A 26969-nucleotide genomic window follows, 5' to 3' on the forward strand; every position below is an offset into this window, starting at 1 on the left:
CTATTTGATTACTGCGAATCATTTTATTCAATATACGAACGCTAGTAACACGGACAGTTCTTTTAAAAAACATACTAGCACCAGGTGAAAACCGCACAGGCAAACATGATTTTATCAATGCAGGAATAAAGTATATTTGTAAGGTTTTGTCGGTATACGTTCGTACTCCTTATTATCAACTACTAAAAAAGCATATGCTTTAAAAAAATATTACTCATACGATTTAGATCGTATCAGAATAAAGAAATTATCATTTCACCAAGTGTCGGGTCAATTTTCGGTTAATGAATAAATGCGCGCTATGGCGGTGTGAAAATGCAATGCATGATCTCTTCACATTTTTCAAATGTTCATCAAAAATTATGTGATAAACATACTTGTAAAGAACTTTTCATGGCATACTCCGTCCAATAATAACACGTATACATGTTTATCAATATAATTTGGTTTGGAATTCAAGGCGTGTCGGTTAAACAGATAAAATCAACGGACGTAAAGCAGCAAAGCAAGTAATGCAAACATCTTTTTCTGCGCATGCGCGCCGAATGTCAAGGGTATATAGTCTCAGTACCTCATAAATTTTACGCATTTCACGAGCAAACGTTGCGCCATGTGGTCCCAAGATAATGTCGTGCGGCTGATTTTCTTGATCCTGCTAATGAGCAAGAGAGTAAGTTCAAAGGAGCCTCAGTGTTCCTCCTTTCATTACGAAGAGCAGTTGTTGTCAAAAATGATCCGAATGGAAATAGCGATGGAACAACAACAAAAACGAGTAAATGACGCTCTGGAGAAAATGTCACAAACTATTGAACTATTCAAAACGAACGCAATTGAAAAAGAAAACCAAATGTTTGACAGGATCAGGGATGCTCTTGAAAGTGCTGATACCAAAATGGTGAATTTCTCTAATAGGACACAATTACTTGAGGACAACCTAAAGAACGCGACCAACGACTTCGCTCAGGATTCTAAACTGCTGAGTACGACATTGACTCAAAATGTATCTGAAGCAATCGGATATCTGCATACGTTAGAAGGTATGTCACTTTTTATCAAAAGTAATATATTTTCTAAAAAAGCGCTTTCTTGGAATTTTCAGACACTTGGATGTCCTATGAGATAAATATGTTAGTTGATCTAAACAATTTGATGCAAAATGTGTACAGTTAAACTCCCATTCTCACTAATTATATTTCTAAAGGGGCACAACATATGTTTTTGAATGTATTTATTTTTAAATTATTATGAGTTATTCGTTGGACTCAAATGATCATAACCAAAAGGGCATAACATTTGTGAAAAGATGAATACATTTAAGCGAAAGTTTGGCGCGTATTTAACTTACGAATATTTGGCCACGTAGCAATTAAATGGTTGTTAACTCCATTTATATACTTTCGGGTCAGTTTATATCTGTACACTAATAATATGTTTCAGTGTCAAATGTGTTACACCAGATATTGCATTTACATTTTAAAAGAAATGCATCAACCTATATTGTGTCTCTTTAAAGCAAGCTGCTGTTTAGATGAAAGCACATATTTATGGGCGATAATTATTGCTTCTAAAATCAAAATATTCCAAACAAACCATTACATTTTACAAATAAGGTGTTGAAGGAAACAGATGTTGGTATTTCTCCGTACGCCTTTCGTATATTTTCAGAGAAAGCTGGAACACCAACGATTGCATTTGAAGCAAAGTCCTTAAAGGATCTGAGTGTGTCATCGAATATACATCTAGTATTCACAGAGGCCGTGTTCAACCATGGTAACGGATATGACGTCAGAACTGGCGTGTTCACCTGCCCCCTCAACGGCACGTACTTGTTCACGTCACATCTCTGTAGTGCCACTAGCAAAAACATTGGCTTCAGCTTAGTGGTGGACGACACTGCTCATACTAGTGGGACTGTTTATGGGAGCAGTACTAACCATTGTACGTCGTTTGATATTATTGCGGTATTGCAAGTTGCGAGCAGGGTGTGGGTTCAGACAAATAGTTATGGCAGTAATTTTTATCAAGACTCCAACATGGTGAACACATTTTCTGGTGTTCTTCTTCATCGTTAAAAGTATCTATGGTGGTTTTAACTAATTATAAGGGTTTGATATCATGTATTACCGTCATAGTATTACGGTGAATTTCATAAGGATCTGACCGTGTTTGGTTGTTGTAAATCTACTTACAATGGTGTCAGAGCATGCTTTGGCTAATCTCTGCACAACGAAGATTAAAACTGCACTCTCACAGATTTACCATTTTTACAACGTTTTTATTTTTTGTATTGGAAAGAGCACATTTTTGCATAAATATCTGCAACCCAATGATATAAGATTGTTGACAAAAAATCAGATCGTAGTTTTTCATATTTCCATTTAAAAATTAATGTTTTATAGCTTAAACCTTACTAACGGTTTAAGAAAAATGCATAAGACATCAATTTTTGAACTTAAATATAAAAATCTGCGGTCTCATTTTTTGTTAGCAGTCTTATATAATTGGATTCCATGGATGTTTGCAAAAATTGGCTCGTTCCAAGACAAAAAAATAAAAAAAAGTTGTCAAAACGTGTAATCTGTGAGAGTGCAGCTTTAAAGTAATAATGTCATTGAATCAAAGAAACCAGTGACAATAGAAAATCCCGTTATCAATATATGTGTGTATGATTAAACTCGTTTATGCACCTAAATATACTTTAATGCGTATAATAATAATAATATGTTCAAACTTCAAATTAAGGTTTCCGATGGATTAACAGCTTGTAATTTCATTGAGTCATGATAAGTAGTAATGTTAATTTGTGTTGCCTGGATAACATATCTAAATTTTTTATGATTTGAAAGGAAATTGCTTACTGATTACTAATGTATGTTATATCAATTACTGACAACAAAATAAATATGATGTTATTACAGATGGTATGTTCGTTATTTATTTCGCCTGAAATCGGATGTAATAAGACCTATATTGCATAATTTCAAGACCAAAACGTTATGTTTGTGATATTATTTTGGTATATATTTTATTGTTGCTCTATTCCTAAAACTCTTTGAACGATACAAAAATATTATAGGATCATCAGGTTTTCAAAATTCTTATTGTGCGAAACTTGAATATTGAAACGAATGACAAATGAGTCAGCTTACTATGATGGCTCATACTGCCCATGCCGCCCATAGGATTTTCAGAATGTTGATGTTTAATCTTACAAATTCGAAGTACCTGTCTATACTCAGCAGTCCTTATATAGTATGTCGACAGGGTCATTTGGTGTTTAAATATAAGTATTCAAATGGCACAACAGCAGCCATTTACATGTATGTAACACCATTATTTAATGAAGGTACACTAAAGTTTAATAATTATTCCGCATTCGTTATAACAGTTATATAACTGGGATAAATTAAAATCGACATACCTTTCAAAAAATATCAAATAAAGATTTATTTACATAAGTATGGCTTTAAAGTTGTAAAAAAACACATTCATCCGCTTTGTAATGACACTAGCCAATTAATGTTGTCATATACACTTAGCAACAAAAGAAAGTATACATCGAAGTGACATTAACCAATGAATGTTATCATATGCACTATGCAGCAAAAGAAAGTATACATCGAAGTGACATTAAGCAATGAATGTTATCATATGCACTCAGCAACAAGAGAAAGTATACATTGTAGTGACATTAGCAATGAATGTTATCATATGTACTCAGCAACAAGAGAAAGTTTACATTGAAGTGATACAAAGCAATGAATGTTATCATATGCACTCAGCAACAAGAGAAAGTATACATTGTAGTGACATTAAGCAATGAATGTTATCATATGCACTCAGCAACAAGAGAAAGTATACATTGTAGTGACATTAAGCAATAAATGTTATCATATACACTCAGCAACAAGAGAAAGTATACATTGTAGTGACATTAAGCAATAAATGTTATCATATGCACTCAGCAACAAGAGAAAGCATACATTGTAGTGACATTAACCAATGAATGTTATCATATACACTCAGCAACAAGAGAAAGTATACATTGTAGTGACATTAACCAATGGATGTTATCATATACACTCAGCAACAAGAGAAAGTATACATTGAAGTGACATTAACCAATGAATGTTATCATATACATTCAGTAACAAGAGAAAGTATACATTGAAGTGACATTAAGCAATGAATGTTATCATATGTACTCAGCAACAAAAAAAGTATACATTGTAGTGACATTAAGCAATAAATGTTATCATATGCACTCAGTAACAAGAGAAAGTATACATTGTAGTGACATTAACCAATGGATGTTATCATATACACTCAGTAACAAGAGAAAGTATACATTGTAGTGACATTAACCAATGGATGTTATCATATACATTCAGTAACAAGAGAAAGTATACATTGTAGTGACATTAACCAATGGATGTTATCATATACACTCAGTAACAAGAGAAAGTATACATTGTAGTGACATTAACCAATGAATGTTATCATATACACTCAGCAACAAGAGAAAGTATACATTGTAGTGACATTAAGCAATGAATGTTATCATATGCACTCAGCAACAAGAGAAAGTATACATTGTAGTGACATTAAGCAATAAATGTTATCATATGCACTCAGCAACAAGAGAAAGTATACATTGTAGTGACATTAAGCAATAAATGTTATCATATGCACTCAGCAACAAGAGAAAGTATACATTGTAGTGACATTAACCAATGGATGTTATCATATACATTCAGTAACAAGAGAAAGTATACATAGTAGTAACATTAACCAATGGATGTTATCATATACACTCAGTAACAAGAGAAAGTATGTGACATTAGCAATGAATGTTATCATATGTACTATGCAACAATAAAAAGTATACATTGTAGTGACATTAAGCAATGAATGTTATCATATACATTCAGTAACAAGAGAAAGTATACATTGAAGTGACATTAAGCAATGAATGTTATCATATGTACTCAGCAACAAGAGAAAGTATACATTGTAGTGACATTAAGCAATAAATGTTATCATATGCACTCAGCAACAATAAAAAGTATACATTGTAGTGACATTAGCAATGAATGTTATCATATGCACTCAGCAACAATAAAAAGTATACATTGTAGTGACATTAAGCAATGAATGTTATCATATGTACTCAGCAACAAGAGAAAATATACATTGTAGTGACATTAGCAATGAATGTTATCATATACATTCAGTAACAAGAGAAAGTATACATTGTAGTGACATTAAGCAATGAATGTTATCATATGCACTCAGCAACAAGAGAAAGTATACATTGTAGTGACATTAACCACTGAATGTTATCATGTATACTCAGCAACAAGAGAAAGTATACATTGTAGTGACATTAAGCAATGAATGTTATCATATGCACTCAGCAACAAGAGAAAGTATACATTGTAGTGACATTAAGCAATAAATGTTATCATATGCACTCAGCAACAAGAGAAAGTATACATTGTAGTGACATTAAGCAATAAATGTTATCATATACACTCAGCAACAAGAGAAAGTATACATTGTAGTGACATTAAGCAATAAATGTTATCATATGCACTCAGCAACAAGAGAAAGCATACATTGTAGTGACATTAAGCAATGAATGTTATCATATACATTCAGTAACAAGAGAAAGTATACATTGTAGTGACATTAGCAATGAATGTTATCATATGTACTATGCAACAATAAAAAGTATACATTGTAGTGACATTAGCAATGAATGTTATCATATGCACTCAGCAACAAAAGAAAGTATACATTGTAGTGACATTAGCAATGAATGTTATCATATGTACTATGCAACAATAAAAAGTATACATTGTAGTGACATCAGCAATGAATGTTATTATATGCATTATGCAACAATAAAAAGTATACATTGTAGTGACATTAGCAATGAATGTTATTATATGCATTATGCAACAATAGAAAGTATACATTGTAGTGACATTAGCAATGAATGTTATCATATGCACTCAGCAACAATAAAAAGTATACATTGTAGTGACATTAAGCAATGAATGTTATCATATGTACTCAGCAACAAGAGAAAGCATACATTGTAGTGACATTAAGCAATGAATGTTATCATATACATTCAGTAACAAGAGAAAGTATACATTGTAGTGACATTAAGCAATGAATGTTATCATATGTACTATGCAACAATAAAAAGTATACATTGTAGTGACATTAGCAATGAATGTTATCATATGTACTATGCAACAAGAGAAAGCATACATTGTAGTGACATTAAGCAATGAATGTTATCATATACATTATGCAACAATAAAAAGTATACATTGTAGTGACATTAAGCAATGAATGTTATCATATGTACTATGCAACAATAGAAAGTATACATTGTAGTGACATTAAGCAATGAATGTTATCATATGTACTATGCAACAAGAGAAAGTATACATTGTAGTGACATTAAGCAATGAATGTTATCATATACACTATGCAACAAGAGAAAGTATACATTGTAGTGACATTAACCAATGGATGTTATCATATACATTCAGTAACAAGAGAAAGTATACATTGTAGTGACATTAACCAATGGATGTTATCATATACATTCAGTAACAAGAGAAAGTATACATTGTAGTGACATTAACCAATGAATGTTATCATATGTACTATGCAACAATAAAAAGTATACATTGTAGTGACATTAGCAATGAATGTTATCATATGCACTCAGCAACAATAGAAAGTATACATTGTAGTGACATTAGCAATGAATGTTATCATATGTACTATGCAACAAGAGAAAGCATACATTGTAGTGACATTAAGCAATGAATGTTATCATATACATTCAGTAACAAGAGAAAGTATACATTGTAGTGACATTAAGCAATGAATGTTATCATATGTACTATGCAACAATAAAAAGTATACATTGTAGTGACATTAGCAATGAATGTTATCATATGCACTCAGCAACAAGAGAAAGCATACATTGTAGTGACATTAAGCAATGAATGTTATCATATGTACTATGCAACAATAAAAAGTATACATTGTAGTGACATTAGCAATGAATGTTATCATATGTACTATGCAACAAGAGAAAGCATACATTGTAGTGACATTAAGCAATGAATGTTATCATATACATTCAGTAACAAGAGAAAGTATACATTGTAGTGACATTAAGCAATGAATGTTATCATATGTACTATGCAACAATAAAAAGTATACATTGTAGTGACATTAGCAATGAATGTTATCATATGCACTCAGCAACAATAGAAAGTATACATTGTAGTGACATTAGCAATGAATGTTATCATATGCACTCAGCAACAATAAAAAGTATACATTGTAGTGACATTAAGCAATGAATGTTATCATATGTACTATGCAACAATAAAAAGTATACATTGTAGTGACATTAAGCAATGAATGTTATCATATACATTCAGTAACAAGAGAAAGTATACATTGTAGTGACATTAGCAATGAATGTTATTATATGCATTATGCAACAATAAAAAGTATACATTGTAGTGACATTAGCAATGAATGTTATCATATGTACTATGCAACAATAAAAAGTATACATAGCAGTGACATTAGCAATGAATGTTATCATATGCACTCAGCAACAATAAAAAGTATACATTGTAGTGACATTAAGCAATGAATGTTATCATATACATTCAGTAACAAGAGAAAGTATACATTGTAGTGACATTAGCAATGAATGTTATTATATGCATTATGCAACAAGAGAAAGTATACATTGTAGTGACATTAGCAATGAATGTTATCATATGTACTATGCAACAATAAAAAGTATACATTGTAGTGACATCAGCAATGAATGTTATTATATGCATTATGCAACAAGAGAAAGTATACATTGTAGTGACATTAGCAATGAATGTTATCATATGCACTCAGCAACAATAAAAAGTATACATTGTAGTGACATTAGCAATGAATGTTATCATATGCACTCAGCAACAATAAAAAGTATACATTGTAGTGACATTAGCAATGAATGTTATCATATGCACTCAGCAACAAGAGAAAGTATACATTGTAGTGACATTAAGCAATAAATGTTATCATATGCACTCAGCAACAAGAGAAAATATACATTGTAGTGACATTAGCAATGAATGTTATCATATACATTCAGTAACAAGAGAAAGTATACATTGTAGTGACATTAGCAATGAATGTTATCATATACATTCAGTAACAAGAGAAAGTATGTGACATTAGCAATGAATGTTATCATATAGAGTCAGTAACAAGAGAAAGTATACATAGTAGTGACATTAAGCAATAAATGTTATCATATGCACTCAGCAACAAGAGAAAGCATACATTGTAGTGACATTAAGCAATAAATGTTATCATATACACTCAGCAACAAGAGAAAGTATACATTGTAGTGACATTAAGCAATAAATGTTATCATATGCACTCAGCAACAAGAGAAAGAATACATTGTTGTGACATTAACCACTAAATGTTATCATATACACAACAAGAGAAATAATAGATTGTAGTGACATTAGCCACTGGATGTTATCATATACACAACAAGAGAAATAATACATTGTAGTGACATTAAGCAATAAATGTTATCATATGCACTCAGCAACAAGAGAAAGCATACATTGTAGTGACATTAAGCAATAAATGTTATCATATACACTCAGCAACAAGAGAAAGTATACATAGCAGTGACATTAGCAATGAATGTTATCATATGTACTATGCAACAATAAAAAGTATACATTGTAGTGACATTAAGCAATGAATGTTATCATATGTACTCAGCAACAAGAGAAAGTATACATTGTAGTGACATTAGCAATGAATGTTATCATATGCACTCAGCAACAATAAAAAGTATACATTGTAGTGACATTAGCAATGAATGTTATCATATGCACTCAGCAACAATAAAAAGTATACATTGTAGTGACATTAAGCAATGAATGTTATCATATGTACTCAGCAACAAGAGAAAATATACATTGTAGTGACATTAGCAATGAATGTTATCATATACATTCAGTAACAAGAGAAAGTATACATTGTAGTGACATTAAGCAATGAATGTTATCATATGCACTCAGCAACAAGAGAAAGTATACATTGTAGTGACATTAAGCAATGAATGTTATCATATGTACTCAGCAACAAGAGAAAGTATACATTGTAGTGACATTAAGCAATGAATGTTATCATATGCACTCAGCAACAAGAGAAAGTATACATTGTAGTGACATTAGCAATGAATGTTATCATATGTACTATGCAACAATAAAAAGTATACATTGTAGTGACATTAGCAATGAATGTTATCATATGCACTCAGCAACAATAGAAAGTATACATTGTAGTGACATTAAGCAATGAATGTTATCATATGTACTCAGCAACAAGAGAAAATATTAACGAAAAGCCTGAAGCGTCAAATGACCTTACTAGTTGATTAAGGCTTAATATGTAGGGTGAATTTAATTATTATTAGTGTATCGTGTCACATGAAGTCCCTAATCGCTTAACCCCAACCATCCACGCCCACCCCTGGTTTAAATAAAGAGTATGAAATCTTACAAGACACAACGCAGATAGCAATAATGTTTCGGTTCATTCGAGTCTGTGGGCCTTCATCTTGTCTTATGTAGTTTACCAACAAAATGAGGTTAACCAGTGAACTAAGAAAGCCGAGAATGTCTAACACACGGACTACGTGTAGCCATCCTGCAAAATCTGAAGGAAAAAAAAAACGTTATTCAGTAAATAACATTTATATTCACTTTGTAATTTTAACGAAACGCAGCTCGTTTTTTGAACATTTTTATTTTTATTTTAAACTAGACGAATTATTTAAATCTATATTCTCTGACCTTAAGGACCTTTCACATTGCAAACGCCGCTGTCATAACCCAATCATAAACTGTTCAAAAATGATATTTTATATAGCTTTGAGAATAAATATTTAGCAAGCACAATACATATATTAGTTGCAACATGTGTAGCTGTAATTAGGAGTTGAGCAAATTTTAAGAAGGAAGATTCTATCAGATTTCTGGTCAGATCAAATGCTTAACAACAAAAATCTGATAAAATATTCTTTCGTAAAATTTGGTCAACTCCTTATTAACCCTAAGCAAGTCACAAAGGATGTTTGTTTTACTCAATCGAAGCTAAATAAAACTTTTGACACGTTTTAATTTTTGGCGATTCCAACCCACTTTTCTACTTATGGGAGGCACTTAATTAGGTTTCACACATAGAGCTGAGATGAATATAAAATGTGCCATGATCACATTAACGTCAGATAACTATATGTTTTCTTGTTTGATCCAAAAACTATATTTTACCTACCATATATTCGTTATTTCGATAGTTGGCTCTCAATACGCATCAGCATATTAATTATCTTCTATTAACGTAACACTCTTATTAAACTACCGACTCAGAAGCCTACACGTTTATCTTGAACTGCCCAAAATTCCGGTTATCAAATAGGGGTAAATAAACCAATCACGATGCAGAATCCGCCCACCAACGTTAAAAATAAGGCTAACACAGGTAATGGTATATTGAATACGCCCCAGCACTGATGAAAACAAATAAAAGGACAAAATGATAAAATGTAGCAAATATTTATTAACTGGTTGTTTTCTGTATTCTTATAATTTAATAAAGATTCATCCGTACCATCACATTACAAATATATCTAACAAAAGGCATACAATACATTATATGAATTCAAAATATTAATTTTAGTCCAACATGTCCAGTCATAGACGCCTACCCACTCATATTGGTACAATTTATATGAACTGCAACTTATCGTGAACACATAAGTGATACTGATACAATACAAATGAAAGGGGACTCAGTGTGTCAAACTTACAGATGTTGTACAATGCAACTCGGTATATCAAACAAAGTGGTTACACCTTAAATGAACTGCAACTGGCTGAAATTATATGTTTTAATCTAGTCAACGTGAAGGGATACCTGCAATTCGTCCACAGCCATTGAGGGAAACTTGGGTCAGCCAGTAGGAAAGGACTTGCTCCAGGACACAGCACACCACGCCGACTACACTGATCAGTACAGACACCGCATACCGACATGGGAAACCGCGAAACAATCAAGTACAACTAAGATCAAATATATTAAAGTTCAAACAGTCTTATATTATGTTAGTTATCCGCAATAGCTAGCGGGTTGTTAACGGGTCGCCTTTATCTCTACGTAATATATCTCCGTAGCAAATGTATTTTGTTTCAAATTAAAAGAACAACAACGTCTGAAATGCAATAAACACAATGCTGTATGCTGATATTCGCATTCCTTCCTCGGCGGAGGGACACCGTACCTACCACAATATGTCGAAGCCAACTTGGCATATAAACTTTTTTAATATATAATGCCATTTTCAGCAAACTCCTACGCAGTGATGTCCCCTGAAAATACATACTGAAAGGGATGTTACACTGCGTCGAATTTGCATTTGCAATATAAAATTGTAATGCATTTTTCATAAATGGCCACATATATATAATATGCATTCTCAAAAGAATATTCTCCGAGAAAAATGTCTACACAAAGGTAACGTGTACCCTAAACCGCGACATAAATCAATACCAAACATAGCGTCGACACATCACATGTACAAAAGTCATGACAGCGTCTACATTTTCACAAACGGAATCAAATCCATCAGTATCATGAGGCGTATTTGAATCTTCTGATCCTACATTTAAGTGAAATTTTTATCTCAGATAACGTTGTCTGAAAGTGCGAATACAAACCAACTGAATACTATTTGCATTTGACCTACCAGTATTCATCAAATACATCGAAAATTCATTCCCAGCCTGAACGACCGTTTGCAATTTTTAAGGAAGTAGCCTTACACAATCTAATAATTTGATCCATGCTAGTCACTTCCCTTGACGAAAAGGTCTTGGCAATGGGCTCATCTAGCTCGAGATTTCCTGCATACATTGAAAGGAATATAATGCCGATAGACGTGAAATGACATTTATCAGTTTGAAGACTATCGAATAAATCAGAATATCTAAAATTAGAAATACTCGAGATGCCACACCATAACTTTGCAGATGTAATACAGAGATCCTGAATTAGGGAAACCGTGTTCATTTAATTACCATATTATTGAATAGTGTAGAATTTTCACTAACGATATACCATTTTGATAGTTGATCGAACACAAATAACAATTCTACCTTCTAAATGATGCTTGGCAGATCAGTGTCTATATGGTATGCTATGTTAAAACAGTCATGGCCTGAAATATTTACCTATCTTGTTCTACTAGTCTATGAATACAAATGAATGACTACGTCATTTTCCGTTTATAAAGATGCACAGTTTGTATCATCAAGTTCACAACAATTCCAAACACACAATTTTTACACGTCCAATGTGCCCGTCGTTTGCAGCCCGCATCGGTCTCCCGTTCACTTACAAAGTGGTATACGACAGGAATTCTCTTCCTTCATTTTTCCAAATATTTGAATGTTCTTGCTCAATTTCCGATGAGAATAGATTGGAAACACTGAAATTTTGATTTGCACACGGACCACTTCATTGTCATTGAATAAAAACAAAATAGCAAAAGTTGCGCTCTCTAGGCTTTAACACTTCCGGTCCTGATGATACAGTTGCTATTCTGTTTTCCGTTCCTTTTCCGATTGCTATTGACCTCCTGTTTGCTCCTTGGTTAGCCTATTCTTCATGGAGCGATGGCGCGGCCCAAATACGATGTACCCGTTCCAGTTTTAGGTTGTCCACGACATCCTGAGGCATATTTTGCTTCTCCTCCAAATATGTTCGAACCACACCCTCTCTTTCTGCAGCCCTACCAATACTAGTTTCCCAAAATCAGTTTAGTTCTCATACTAAGAGATTTTGTATTCTATTGGTTTAAATCTTTTCAGGTCGGCTTTTGTCTTTTTTGTCTACGTTATTTCTACATATTTTATTTTGTTCTTCTCCCTTGATGACCTTTCCCCATACTTTCCCTCGCTACCGCGTCAATATTCGTCCATAGCCGCATAAGTTCAATATCAAAGTAGTCTACTTCCTACATCCATCTAGCCTTTTTAGTTGTTGCTCAATATCGTTTGAACAGTTTGTTACGAGCTTTAGATTACTCATCAAAGAATGTGGTTATCCAAAGGACATTCTTCTCAAATTCCGGGATCTCATTGTATTTGGTGTTCGATCCGTGAAACTCCGAGAAAAGTTCATAAGCGAAGGGAACGGTTTACCATTACAGAAATCTTTGGACATTCCTAGAACGTATGAACTTACAAAATCAACATTCAACAAATGGACAATAATAAGAGTGCAAATGCCGTTTCACCAAGAACATATCACCACCAAGAGGCAAAGAGGAATCCAAAACAAAGGTCGAGAGGCAAACTGAAGTATGCTAACGCTAGCACAAAGAAGCCTACGTGTTCCAATTGTGGATCAAAACACGAGACCAAGGACGTATACCCAGCAAGAGGGTACTTAACTACTGTGAAAAAAGAAATCACTTTGCTAGTGTATGCTTAAAACGCAAAAGGAACAGAACAAATCACGAGTGCATGACGTAAATTATTTGTCTTCCTCAGATGTAAGTGACAACTGTGATGGTTATTTTGTTACTACTGTTACTCTTAACACAAAAATCAAGCTTTTGTCAATATTTCAGTTGGTAACGAAAGCACCCAATTCAAATTCATGATCGGCTCTGGTGCACAAGCAAATATCACACCATACCACATGTACAAATCACCTGGTAGCAAAATTCAGATGACAGCAAATTGACAGTTTACAATGGCACATCACTCAAAGTACACGGTGTAGTTAGTCTTCAATGCTTGTACAATGGTTAAAATTCAAGAAACGAATTTTACATTGTAGATACACCCTTATGTCAAATTTTAGGTCTTGACACTTGCCATGCAATGAATCTACTCAAATTTGTATCAGCAGTAGAACCTGACGTTTCTTACACAAAAGACCAAGTTATTTCAAAATACCATGATGTATTTACTGGTCTGGGAAAATTTATCCCAGCTGTCCGGGAAATCCGGTCTCCTAATTCAAAGTCTGAGCTAGAGACTACATTAGGAATGTTAAATTATCTGCAACGATTTGCACCCTATCTTGCAGAAATGACTAGTCTGTTAAGACAGTTACTTAAGAGAGACAGTATTTTCCAGTGGGACCCGGAACATGAAATTGCCCTGAACAAAATAAAAAGGGTAATAACTCAAAACTCAGGACAGGTACTTTCGTACTTTAATCCAAATATTGATGTTGTGCTGCAAGTAGACACATCACAAAATGGACTTGGTTGTGTTTTGCTTCAAAACGACAAACACGTTTTCTTTGCTTTTAAGCATTGACGTCTGCAGAAAGAAACTATGCCCAGATTACAAAAGATCTCTATGCTGTATTGTATGGCATTACCAAGTTTCATCAACTGACATAGGGACGACATGCTGTAGACCAAAGTGATCACAAGCCACTTGTGAGTATAACACGCAAAAGTTTGCATGTTGTTCCGCCACGATTGCAAAATTAATGACGATTTTGCAATTACAGCAATATGATTATCAAATTGTTCATGTACCTGGAAAGGACATTCCAGTAGCTGATACGCTAAGTCGGAACTATTTGTAAGATGGACATATTGATATATGCACAGACATAGATGTTCATGTACATTCTGTCATTGAAAACATTGCTATGAGTGATCAGAAAATGACCCTGGTCAAAAGCAAAATAGAGACTGATCAAGAGATGAAGACTCTGAAAAACACAATATTAACAGATATTCCTGATAAGAGAAAGAACTGTCCAAATAGTATTTTACAATATTGGAATTTTAGAGACGAACTGATAGTCATTCACGATTTGTTGTTAAAAAGATACAATGTCATAATTCCCAATGATTAGATATATATGATGCTGGACAAAGTTCATGATACACACTTAGACATAGAGAAATGTACTCAGCGTACAAGAAGTGTTATGTTTTGGCCCAATATGACCAGAGACATTAACAAAGTACTCAATTGTCCCATATGTCATGAAAACAGAAACTCCAATGTCAAAGAACCATTGAATCCTAATCAGATTACCAGCAGGCCATGGGAAGTTGTGGTCACTGAAATTTTTATACTGGAATGAGAGCAACTATATTGTTGTAGTTGAGCTTTAAAGTAGATACTTTGAACGCGGGTTACTCAGAAAATCGAGAACTGACACAGTTATGCACAAATTGAAGGACAATTTTGCTACACATGGAATACCCTCAAAAGTCATTAGTGACAATGCAGAACAATATTGAAGTCAGGAATTTGACAAATTTGTCAGAGAATGGGATTTTGAACATGTTACGTCATCGCCGTAACACTCAAAAGGCAACGGTGTTGCTGAAAGATGTATTTAAACAATCAAAAAGATTTTCACAAATCCCTACAAGATAACAAAGATTCTTGTTTTGCAGTTTTCGAAAACAGAAATGAATCTTTTTCATGAGACAAATTACCATGGTTTGATTAATCTCCCAAACCACTCACACAATTGTCACAAGGAAAAACAATTATAATCAAACGAGGTAAACGCTGGAAACAAACAATTGTTAAAAAACAAGTGCATGACAGATCATACATTGTTAAAACTAATGATGGTGGTGTCTATAGACGAAACAAAAATCATTTGTTGAAAACAAATAAAAAAAAAACATTTCATATTTCCTTGATCCCGGTCGGAACCCAACCGGGTTCCCCCTCTGACACTTAATTATATATCATTCGAAGTACGCCTGGAAATATTCTCCACACGGAACTTATAGTTAAATTACGTGTCAATTCCGGGCGAAAGATTTCGTACAGGAACGTTTTGGTCATTCCTATGGAAGCGTCCTATGGAAGCGTCCAGGTGCCAAAGTGAAAAATATTTTCCAGTATACTATCTCCTAATTAGGAGATACTAACTCATAACTATGAATTACTAAGTCCTAATTATGAGATACTTTCTCATAATTATGACTTACTAAGTCCTAATTACGAGATACTATCTCATAATTAGGAGATACTATTTCCTAATTACGACATATTAACTCATAATTATGACTTACTAAGTCCTTATTACGAGATACTATCTCATAATTAGGAGATACTATCTCCTAATTACGACTTATTTAGTCCTAATTAGGAGATACTAACTCATAATTATGACTTACTAAGTCCTTTTTGCGAGATACTATCTCATAATTAGGAGATACTATTTCCTAATTACGACATATTAACTCATAATTATGACTTACTAAGTCCTTATTACGAGATACTATCTCATAATTAGGAGATACTATCTCCTAATTACGACTTATTAAGTCCTAATTAGGAGATACTAACTCATAATTATGACTTACTAAGTCATTTTTACGAGATACTATCTTATAATTAGGAGATACTAACTCATAATTAGGACTTACAAACTGCTAATTAGGAGATACTAACGCATAATTAGGACTTACTATCTCCTAATTAGGAGATACTAACTCATAATTTGGAGATGCTAACTCATAATTATGACTTACTAAGTTCTAATTACGAGATACTATCTCATAATTAGGAGATGCTATCTCCTAATTATGACTTACTATCTCATAATTAGGAGATACTAACTCATAATTATGACAAAAAAGATGGTGATGACGTTGATGATGATGATGATGATGGTTGTGGTGGTGGTGGTGGTAATGATGATGATGATGACGATGATGATGATGATGATGATGATGATGATGATGATGATGATGATGATGGTTGTGGGGATGATTGTGGAGATCATAATGGTGGTAGTGGTTATGATTGTGGTGATGATGATGTTGGTTGTGATGATGTTGTTGATAATGGTGATGATTAAAATTAGGGCTTTGCATATTACTGTCATTTTTAAGAAAATATTGGACAAGTTGGCAGCCAAGTTGAGCCAAAATGGCAGTTAAAAAAAACCTTGGAGTGTTCAAATGACTAGTGCATAGAAACACAATCAATGAAAGAAAGAAGTCCATGATGACCCTATCATTAGTTTGAAATGGCGTTGAAAGTATGTACGTGAAGTTAGCGGCCTAGCGGCCCATCGGCGTGAAGTTAGCGTCCTCGCGTCCTAGCGGCCTAGCGGCGTGAAGTTAGCGGCCTAGCGGCATGGCGGCCCAAAATGCTATCCTATTTTCTTAAAAAAAAAACAAAGAAATATCAACTGAGTTTTAAGCACACACTATCACTCTGAGGCGATTTTCAACATTTTAAAAAATAATCGAACAAGCAGTCAGCTTTTCAAAGCATGTGAACATGCCTCTCCTTCTATTTTTTTATATGTATATTCCTTTTTTATGCCCAAATTATCACTCTTAAGCAATTATAAACTCTTTTTTTTAAAAGTCGATGGAGCACTTAAGCGGCCTAGCGGCGTGAAGTTAGCGGCTTGGCGGCCTAGCAGCCTAAATGGTTTCCTATTTCAAAGTATGTATACATGCGTTTTCTTCCAAAACTGTAATAATCGCGAGTTAGTATCTCATAATTAGCACTTAGTAAGTCCTAATTATGAGTTAGAATCTCCTAATTAGGAGATAGTAAGTCCTAATTATGAGTTAGTATCTCCTAATTAGCAGTTTGTAAGTCATTATTATGAGTTAGTATCTCCTAATTATGAGATACTTAGTAGTATCTCGTAATTAGGACTAAGTAACTCATAATTATGAGTTAGTATCTCCTAATTAGGACTTAATGAGTCGTAATTAGGAGATAGTATCTCCTAATTAGGAGATAGTATCTCCTAATTAGGACTTATGAAGTCCTACTTAGGAGATACTAACTCATAATTATGACTAACTAAGTCCTAATTACGAGATACTATCTCATAATTATGAGATACTAACTCATAATTAGGACTTACTAACTGCTAATTAGGAGATACTAACTCATAATTAGGACTTACTATCTCCTAATTAGGAGATACTCACTCATAATTAGGACTTACTAAGTGGCAATTACGCCGCTAACTTCACGTACAAACTTTCAAGGTCATTTCAAACTAATAATAGGGTCATCATGGACTTCTTTCTTTCATTGATTGTGTTTCTATGCACTAGTCATTTGAACACTCCAAGGGTTTTTTTAAACTGCCATTTTTGGCTCAACTTGGCTGCCAACTTGTCCAATATTTTCATAAAAATGACAGTAATATGCAAAGCCCTAATTTTAATCATCACCATTATCAACAACATCCTCACAACCAACATCATCATCACCACAATCATAACCACTACCACCATTATGATCTCCACAATCATCCCCACAACCATCATCATCATCATCATCATCATCATCATCATCATCACCACCATTACCACCACCACCACCACCACCATCATCATCATCATCATCATCATCACTACCACCACCACCACCACCACAACCATCATCATCATCATCAACGTCATCACCATTGTTTTTGTCATAATTATGAGTTAGTATCTCCTAATTATGAGATAGTATGTCATAATTAGGAGATAGTATCTCCTAAGTATGAGATAGTTTCTCGTAATTAGGACTTAGTAGTTCATAATTATGAGTTAGTATCTCCTAATTATGAGATAGTATCTCGTAATTAGGACTTAGTAAGTTATAATTATGAGTTAATAAGTCGTAATTAGGAGATAGTATCTCCTAGTTATGAGATATTATCTCGTAATTAGGACTTAGTAAGTCATAATTATGAGTTAGCATCTCCTAATTAGGACTTAATAAGTCGTAATAAGGAGATAGTATCTCCTTATTATGAGATAGTATCTCATAATTAGGACTTATTAAGTCATAATTATGAGTTAATATCTCCTAATTAGGAGATAGTATACTGGAAAATATTGTTCACTTTGGCACCTGGACGCTTCCATACATTCCCGATCATCAGCGGTTCTGTTAAATGCCTACTATACGCTCTGGAGTACGATGATAACGTTACAGCTGACTCAGACATCACTTTGACTTTGAGAGAAGAGAACGGATGTAATGCTCAACAATTATTTCCACACTGCTTCTTTTACGTGATGTTTGTTTGACATCCGATAAAATCATTGATGACAACTACGCGGGCAATGGAGGCCAAATAGGGATTTGTAGTGAAGATTTGTAACTAAGCGGTAGCGTTGACAATATTAACTTGACTTTATTAAAACATCACAAAACCTGAACACTGACGGAATAATATTTTGACAAAAGCTTTTTTTGATCCTGGAACATACGCAGTTGTTTCACACAGACTCCAATTTCAATGGCATTATGCCAGCATTCCGTTGTCCTACCTTCCAAATACACGGCCCTCTGCAAGCCAGAAGAGGCTAGTATTACCGTTATGTATTTTTGCTGTCTGTAATGCTCCGTGTTTTTCAGCGACTGCCATCTGTTTACCTTAGACAAGATCAAAATAGTTTAGCTGTTGTTGTTTTTTGGCTTATCGAAGTAGTTTGCACTGAATGTTTACAATTCTCGGAACGATGCCGGAGAACTTGGATTAGTTGACTTGACGGATCAAATTAGAAGTTTCATTGAATTACTTATACACAGCTGCATATGTTATCCAGCCCATTGTTTAAATGCTTAGGATTCAGTATGCATGTTGGTATGCAAGATGCATGTTCGTCTAATCAAACTCAATAGATTTTCTGCAATTATTTCAGCACTTGTTTTGCATTCAAAAGCTCAACAATCTTATAACTGCAGACTAAAAAAGTCGAGTATACATTTATACAGTCCAAATAATACAAAGGACGAGCTGTAACCTTTCAGTATAGATTAAGGTCAAACGAGTCCTTAATTTTGCGCAAAAGGTGTTCAACGTGTAATTGTATCAATAAGTTCTAATTGATTTCAAGTGAAGTGTACAATTGCATAAATCATTCCCAAGAGTAAAGTGCTTAGGTTTATTTGCTTTATTGAAATTACTTCATGGTTTACTTGCAGCGTAGATAAATACAAAGTAATCTTCCTGGTTTCAAGGAGTGAACTAAACATCACCTAAAACATGCCATATGGTAGAAACATGAGCATAATCGTTTTTATATAAACGCCCTCTTATTAATCAACCAAGATTAAATACAAATGGAAGGTAGGTGTGACACGGTAGTACTGATACACATGTATCATACATTAAGTGCTTCCACAAATCATTCCGCTTATTGCTTGTTTAGGTCATGCTTAGCACTTCTTATTGTAACCGCGTAGTATACTTTGTTGGTGTGTAAGAATGTTCCGGAATAAACGAAACGCGCAGCGAAGGACAGCATTAACCTTTTATTAAGAAATTTATTTTTAACACGAGAACAAAGGTGCGACAAAACTTTTTATGTTGAGCTTCAACTCTATATTGTTTTACTGAAATCATATTAATAGTTTAAAGCTAAGCCTGAGTAAACACTGTCATACTTATGAAAACCCTATCAGATTTATATAATTGGGCTTTGATGGGAGAGCACGAATGCAGTGTGCAACACATCTATTGCTTTGTGGAGTAGAAATGAAAGATTATTGAAAAAATACAAAGTTATAGCTTATACGAGAATTATTGCTATGAAATAACTATCGGGCTCCATTGAACACTATCTCATAATACCAACATTAAATGTGATATAACGATGTTATGTGCGACATACCTTCCAATGCAACTTGACTATTTTGTGGAGTTTTATTGAAATTCAATTAATAGCGGCTCAGTTACAGCCATTCTAATTCATCAATGATTCTATTGTTCGCATAGCATTATCGGCGATAAGGTGACATTGCTGATCACTACGTGAGCATTCCAGCACAGACAGGTTTTTCATACTAAATATTTGTATCTGAGGGGAACCGATGACAATTTTAATCGGAATGTATTTTAACCTCCGAAATATAAAAAAAGACGAAATAATATAATTACAAGACCTATTCTGTTCCTGGCAAGTTCGCAGTTTTATCACACTGACACCGATTGTAAATGAAATAATGTAAGCCTTTCGTTGAACAATCCCCAAAAAACACGGCCCTCTGCCAGCATAGGGCGTCTCAAATATGTTGTAATTGGCAATGCTATTTCATAATGGATATTTCAGTATCTTTGGTATGTGTACTTGGCGTCTGTTTTGCTATGTTTTTCTCGTTAACTGTCTCTAAGGCTTTGATCATTGTACCTTAGACAAGATCAAAGAAGTTTTGCCTGTTTGTGTTGGCTTTTCAGAGAAGTTTGCATTGAATTTGTATATATCTCGGAAAGATACCAGGAAAATGGAAATGTTGATTGACAGATGAGATCTGAGGAATCTCTCAATTACTTATACACACCTGTATCTGTCATCAAGTTAACTGTTTAAATGCTTAGGATACGGCATAATGCTGTTTCGTCTATTCAAACACAGTATAACTCGTGCAACTACTTTAGATCTTGGTTGGCATTCCAAGGTTCAATAATATTTTATTCATATGACGGCAGACTAAAACACTCTGCAAAGACGCACAATGTCTATACATGTGAACATTAAACCTGTGTAATCTTTGAGTCGTATAATTGCAGAATATAAAATTAGCTTAAACATACGCAAAAAAGGCAAGCCTCTATTCTTTTTAGACAGAATGAAGTTAATATCCTCCTTGATCGATGTAGCTCAGGTAAATTCCAAACGATCTGGACAAGGGTAGTGCAAGAATCAATGTATAAAAGAACATAGCTGGGATTGTCAAGGAAACAAAATATATGTAGCAATATGTATAACAACAAATGCAGTTGCAAGTTTGTACATACATGTACATGAATAAATAGTCAATTAAATTGGGCATACAATAAGACAAAATAAATCTAATTTGAGGCTTGCTGAAAGGGATAATGACATCAATAAGTGCATGTATTCGGTGATAGGGGACCAGTTTAGCGAGCGCGGATCAAGTGCGGTCCGGTGATGTAGACACAAGCAAGGCGACAAACGAAATATTGGTCAATGGTTATAGGCCAGCTAACAATAGCCGGGAACACTACTTTTGTTACGAGAAATTTATTATGGCTAACCGAGATACAGGCCTTATAAAAACGTTGCAACGATACGAGCTCCTACGGCTGTGGCACACTAGCAAGTAGCCATGGATTACTATGCCGTTGGCCACCTTACTCTTATACATATTTAATGTTGGAACAAAGCAATGACAGTCTTATGAAATTGGACAAACTGATACTTGGTAGTCGATTTAATAATTAATTTATTACAAGAAACAGTCGCAATGATTACGAGATAAATGTAAGACTTGCGTGGTACTAAGGAAACGTACAAAGGATCCAAAGAACCCAATAAGAGTAGCGCAAATATGTGCGGAATGATGTGAATGTTTCTGCAAAATGAATTAACATACATTGGTAATAAGGTAGATCTCTAAGTAGCTAACTTTCATCGGTTGAAATATATGCTTCAGAAGATTTCAAACATTAGGAAGCCTAAATTGCATTATGACGAACGAAATGAATATTGGTAATATGTGTTTGTTAGTTTTAGATTTTGACTTCCATTTCATTACTTTTTTTGTTCCATTTCTCCTTGTTTTAACACTTTGTCAATACGATTGCTTTGCCTTCTTGTAAAGCCTGTCTGAGTCAACATTCTATTAATTGTATTTTTTTAATAATACCGTGACCATTAACAAATGCCATTTAACAAAATTTTAAATCGAATGCAAACGAAAACTAACAGTTATCTCCTTAAACCGAAAGCTTTAAGCTAGAGTTTCTGTGAATAAAGAGTAATATGAGTTATCAGAAAAGGTACTTTTCAAAAATTTAGACTTATCATTTTTCATTATTTTTATTGTTGTTATAAATAGAAGCGTTAAGGGTTTTAATCAATTCAACTCACAAACGAAAGTAGACATGTACTATATAGGCGAGAATAGAGGTGTACTATATAGGCAAAGAGTTCGTGGGTTCGGTCCCACTCTTGTCCACTCATAGAGGACATCGATACTGTTTTGGAACCATAGAATGGACTCGAGAAGAATTCTATAAGCTGTCAGCTTTAAAAAAATCAGTAAAAAATAAATAAAAGGCCCGAATGAGAATTGGTTTCTAAGCAGAGTTCCCTTTAAACGATTATTTCAAAATTGGTTGACAGCCTTAGATATTGAGGTATGTTATCATTAAAAGGTATCGTACAAACTGATCTTCGTTTATATTCAGTCGTAGGTGAAGAAAAGAATACATAGATGGATTTGACACTTGTTCAGGTATATGTTCGTCTATTAACCTGTTAATAAATGTCTTATTGACATTAAAAAATGTACAATGTGTTAGGTATTTCGGACATTTTCAGACTGACATGTAAAATGTTTGACTGTGTCAAAAAACTCCTTCCACCCTTTGAATGTGTGTTATATTTCCTTTCATCCTTTAAAATTGTGTAATACTTGCTCGAGACCTTTTACAATGTAGTGTCATTCCTAGCAGCCTATGACTGTATGTAAAACTTAATTTCAGCCTTTGACTATGTGTTATATTAACTGCATCATTTCACTTTGTGTTATATTTCCCCGCACTATTTTACCATGTGTTATATTTATCCTACCATTTGACCATGTATATTATTCAGGGAACCTTTGACAATGCGCTATATTTCCAACACACTTTGACTTTTCCTTTTTTCTGCACCCTTCAACTTTGTCTTACATCTTTTTGCCCCCTTTGACAAGTTGTTCTTTATATTATTTCCTTGATTCCTTTCAGCATGTCTTTCATTTTTTGCATCCGATGATAATTTGTGATACCCCTGCATTCTATGACTGCGTGAACACTATCATTATCTGTAACATTTCCTTGCAATCTATAATTTTATATAATTGCGTTATATTTCCAACACCTTTTAACTTTGGGTTTTATTTCCTTGCACCCTTTGATTATATTTTATATTCCTCGAACCTGTTCTCCGTCAAATTTGCCAAACATGTAGACTGGGTGGTAATACAATACAAGCATTTTCTAAAATCTAATAAACTTTAAGCATAATGTATAAACAATCCAAAGCGGTAAAACACGCAATTATTAAAACTTATTAGAACATATAGAGAAATGTTCGGCGAGTGTACCGCAAAGAAATGTAAAGTAAATAAGAAGCAAGAAGAGAAATGATCAGCATCATTCTATACAAGATATGTCCGCAGAATTGAACATATCTTTTTTATAAAGCATTTAGCAAAAACTAAGAAGACAATCATGTACATAATGATGTTACCATGTAAATACTTTAATGTTCAAACTAACTAAACAACATTGAATGCTACTAACACAAATAAATGTTTAACAAGTTAATGTTACCAATACAAAGTCAATTAATGTAATGAGAAGCAACGGTAGTCTGGCTTAAATTCGTGTAGAGTGATGCCTTCGATCAATCGAGAACATATACATTCATGGTTTAAGTGTGTTCCATCAGTTAGCACTATTTGACCAAAGAGAATCGTTGGTTTTATGCACGCACGTTAGTAACACGGACAATTCATTGATAAAGCATATGTGCAACATGTGCACTTCTCGGAATTTCTATACACCCAAAACTTCCATTATCAATGCATGAATAATAATCATTTGTATTGACGGTATTCCTTCGTACTCCGACATATCAACCATTGAAAAAAAACAAGTCTAATGCTTTTAAAACACTAACATTAAAACTCGTGTGATTAAGATACAATCAGAATAAAGAGTTATCATTTGACCGAGTGTCGGGTTCATTTTCGGTAAATGCGCTCAATGGCGGGGTAAAATACGCAGCATCATTAGTTCACATTTTTTCATGTTTATATAATGTACATTCGTATTCATGTGATAAAGATTGTATCAGAAAACATGTAAAAATGTTATCATAGTGTACTCCGTCCTATAATAACACGTAAAAAGTTTATCAATATAATTTGGTATGGGTTCAAGGCATGTCTATTGAAGAGATAAAATCGCCTAACGTAAAGCAGCAAAGCAAGTAATGCAAACTGTTTTTTTTTTATTTCTGCGCATGCGTGCCGAAGACAAGGGTATATAAGCTCAATACCTCTTGAATTCTGCGCATTTAACGAACAAAAGTTGCGCTATGTGGTCCAGGAATATTGTCTTGCGGTTCATTTTCTTTATCCTGCTAATGGGCAAGAGAGTCAGTTCAAAGGAGCCTCAGTGTTCCTCCTTTCACTATGAAGAGCAGTTATTGTCAAAAATGATCCGTATGGAAATAGCGATGGAACAACAACAACAACGAGTTAATGACGCTTTGGAGAAAATGTCAAAAACTATTGACTTATTTGAAATGGGGGCAATTAAAAAAGAAAGCCACATGCTAGATAGAATCAAAGATGCTCTGGAAAGTGTTAATGCTACAATGGTGAATTTCTATAATAGGACACTCTTACTCGAGGACAACTTAAAGAACGCGGTCGATGACTTCGCTCAGGATTCTAAACTGCTGAGTTCAACATTGACTCAAAATGTATCTGAAACAATCGGATATTTGCACACGTTAGAAGGTATATATTTTTTATTAAAGGTTAAATTTCGTTATTATATTTTACAGAAAGTGCGCTTTCTTGGAAGTTATCGATGCATGATATTTCCGTTTGGGTATAAATGTTGTTTTAATCACTTTGACGTATGTGCACAGTACTCATTTTATCCATTTAATATTTAAAGCAGAATGCTATTAAGATTAAAGCATAGCTTTATAGGTTGCAATTCTTGCTTCTAAAAGCAAAATATCCACATCAAACAATCACATTTTTAAAACAAGGTTTTACAGAGAGAGATGTTGGTTTTTCTACGTACGCCTTTTATATATTTTCAGAAAAAGCTGGAACACCAACAATTGCATTTGAAGCAAAGGGCTTAAAGGATCTGAGTGTGCCACCCAATACAAATCTCGTATTCACAGAGGCCGTGTTCAACCATGGGAATGGATATGACGTCAAAACGAGCGTGTTTACCTGCCCCCTCAATGGCACGTACTTGTTTACGTCACATCTCTGTAGTGCCTATAACAAACACTTTGGCTACCGCTTAGTTGTGGACGACATTGTTTATTCTAGTGGGACCGTTGATGATAGCAATAGTTACCATTGTACGTCGTTTGATGCTATTGCGATATTGCAATTAGCAAGCAGGGTGTGGGTTCAGACGAATGGCAATACCGGTAATTTTTATCAAAGCTCCAATATGGTAAACACATTTTCTGGTGTTCTTCTTCATCGTTAAACGTATTTATGGCGGTATAAACTATAAAAGAAATTAATTTAACGTAAAACCGTCATAGCATTATGGATAACTCCATGCGGACCTGATTGTGTTTGGTTATTGTATATCTATTTAAGAGGATATTCGTGTATAGCAAACTGTGTATGTTTTATCAGATTATGCAAGAAAATCGTATTATAAATGTGTTAGTTACTATTTGAACATTACTCTGACAATATGAAATGTGATGATTAAACGCATTAAAACATCTAGATATATGTTTATGCTTTATATGCACAAACTTCAAATTAAGACGATACATGGATATACAGCTTGGATTTGCATTGAGCCATACTAAGATGTAATGCTTATTTGTGTCAGTATTGATATAAATTTGTCATAATTTGAAAGGGATTGTGTACTGACTACTTGTGTATGTAATAACTTACATCAAAATAAAGACGACGTTATCATAGATGCTATGCTTGTTATTGATTTCGTCCGAAAATGGAGGGTATTATACCTATTTTGCAAAATGTCAAGACTACACAGGTTTTTTTTTGTTGTTTTTTGGTATATATTTTACGTATTGTCTCTCTACTTCTAATTCTCTTTGA

At 33.8% G+C, this 26969-nt stretch overlaps 2 protein-coding genes across 2 annotated transcripts in view; both read left to right on the forward strand.

Annotated features, from left to right (window-relative positions):
- The first annotated feature begins 605 nt into the window (after positions 1 to 605).
- The window catches only part of LOC128204540 (uncharacterized), a 67045-nt gene continuing 40681 nt past the window's right edge, over positions 606 to 26969 (forward strand). Inside the window, exon 1 of the mRNA XM_052905952.1 lies at positions 606 to 1037. Coding sequence (XP_052761912.1) covers positions 611 to 1037 — 427 coding nt within the window. The 5' untranslated portion in view covers positions 606 to 610. The remainder of the gene's footprint in view (positions 1038 to 26969) is intronic.
- On the forward strand, positions 25219 to 26829 carry LOC128205507 (uncharacterized). The gene is made up of 2 exons (XM_052907207.1): positions 25219 to 25652; positions 25967 to 26829. The coding sequence occupies exons 1-2, from the start codon at positions 25226 to 25228 to the stop codon at positions 26371 to 26373; spliced, it is 834 nt and encodes a 277-aa protein (XP_052763167.1). The 5' UTR covers positions 25219 to 25225; the 3' UTR covers positions 26374 to 26829.

Source organism: Mya arenaria, chromosome 10 (genome assembly GCF_026914265.1).
Source record: "Mya arenaria isolate MELC-2E11 chromosome 10, ASM2691426v1".
In the NCBI taxonomy this organism is placed as follows: domain Eukaryota; kingdom Metazoa; phylum Mollusca; class Bivalvia; order Myida; family Myidae; genus Mya; species Mya arenaria.

Coding starts and splice junctions, on each gene's coding strand:
- LOC128205507 (XM_052907207.1), top strand. CDS start 25,226: ATGTGGTCCAGGAATATTGTCTTGCGGTTCATTTTCTTTATCCTGCTA. Junction 25,653..25,966: donor ATATTTGCACACGTTAGAAG/GTATATATTTTT, acceptor ATATATTTTCAG/AAAAAGCTGGAACACCAACA.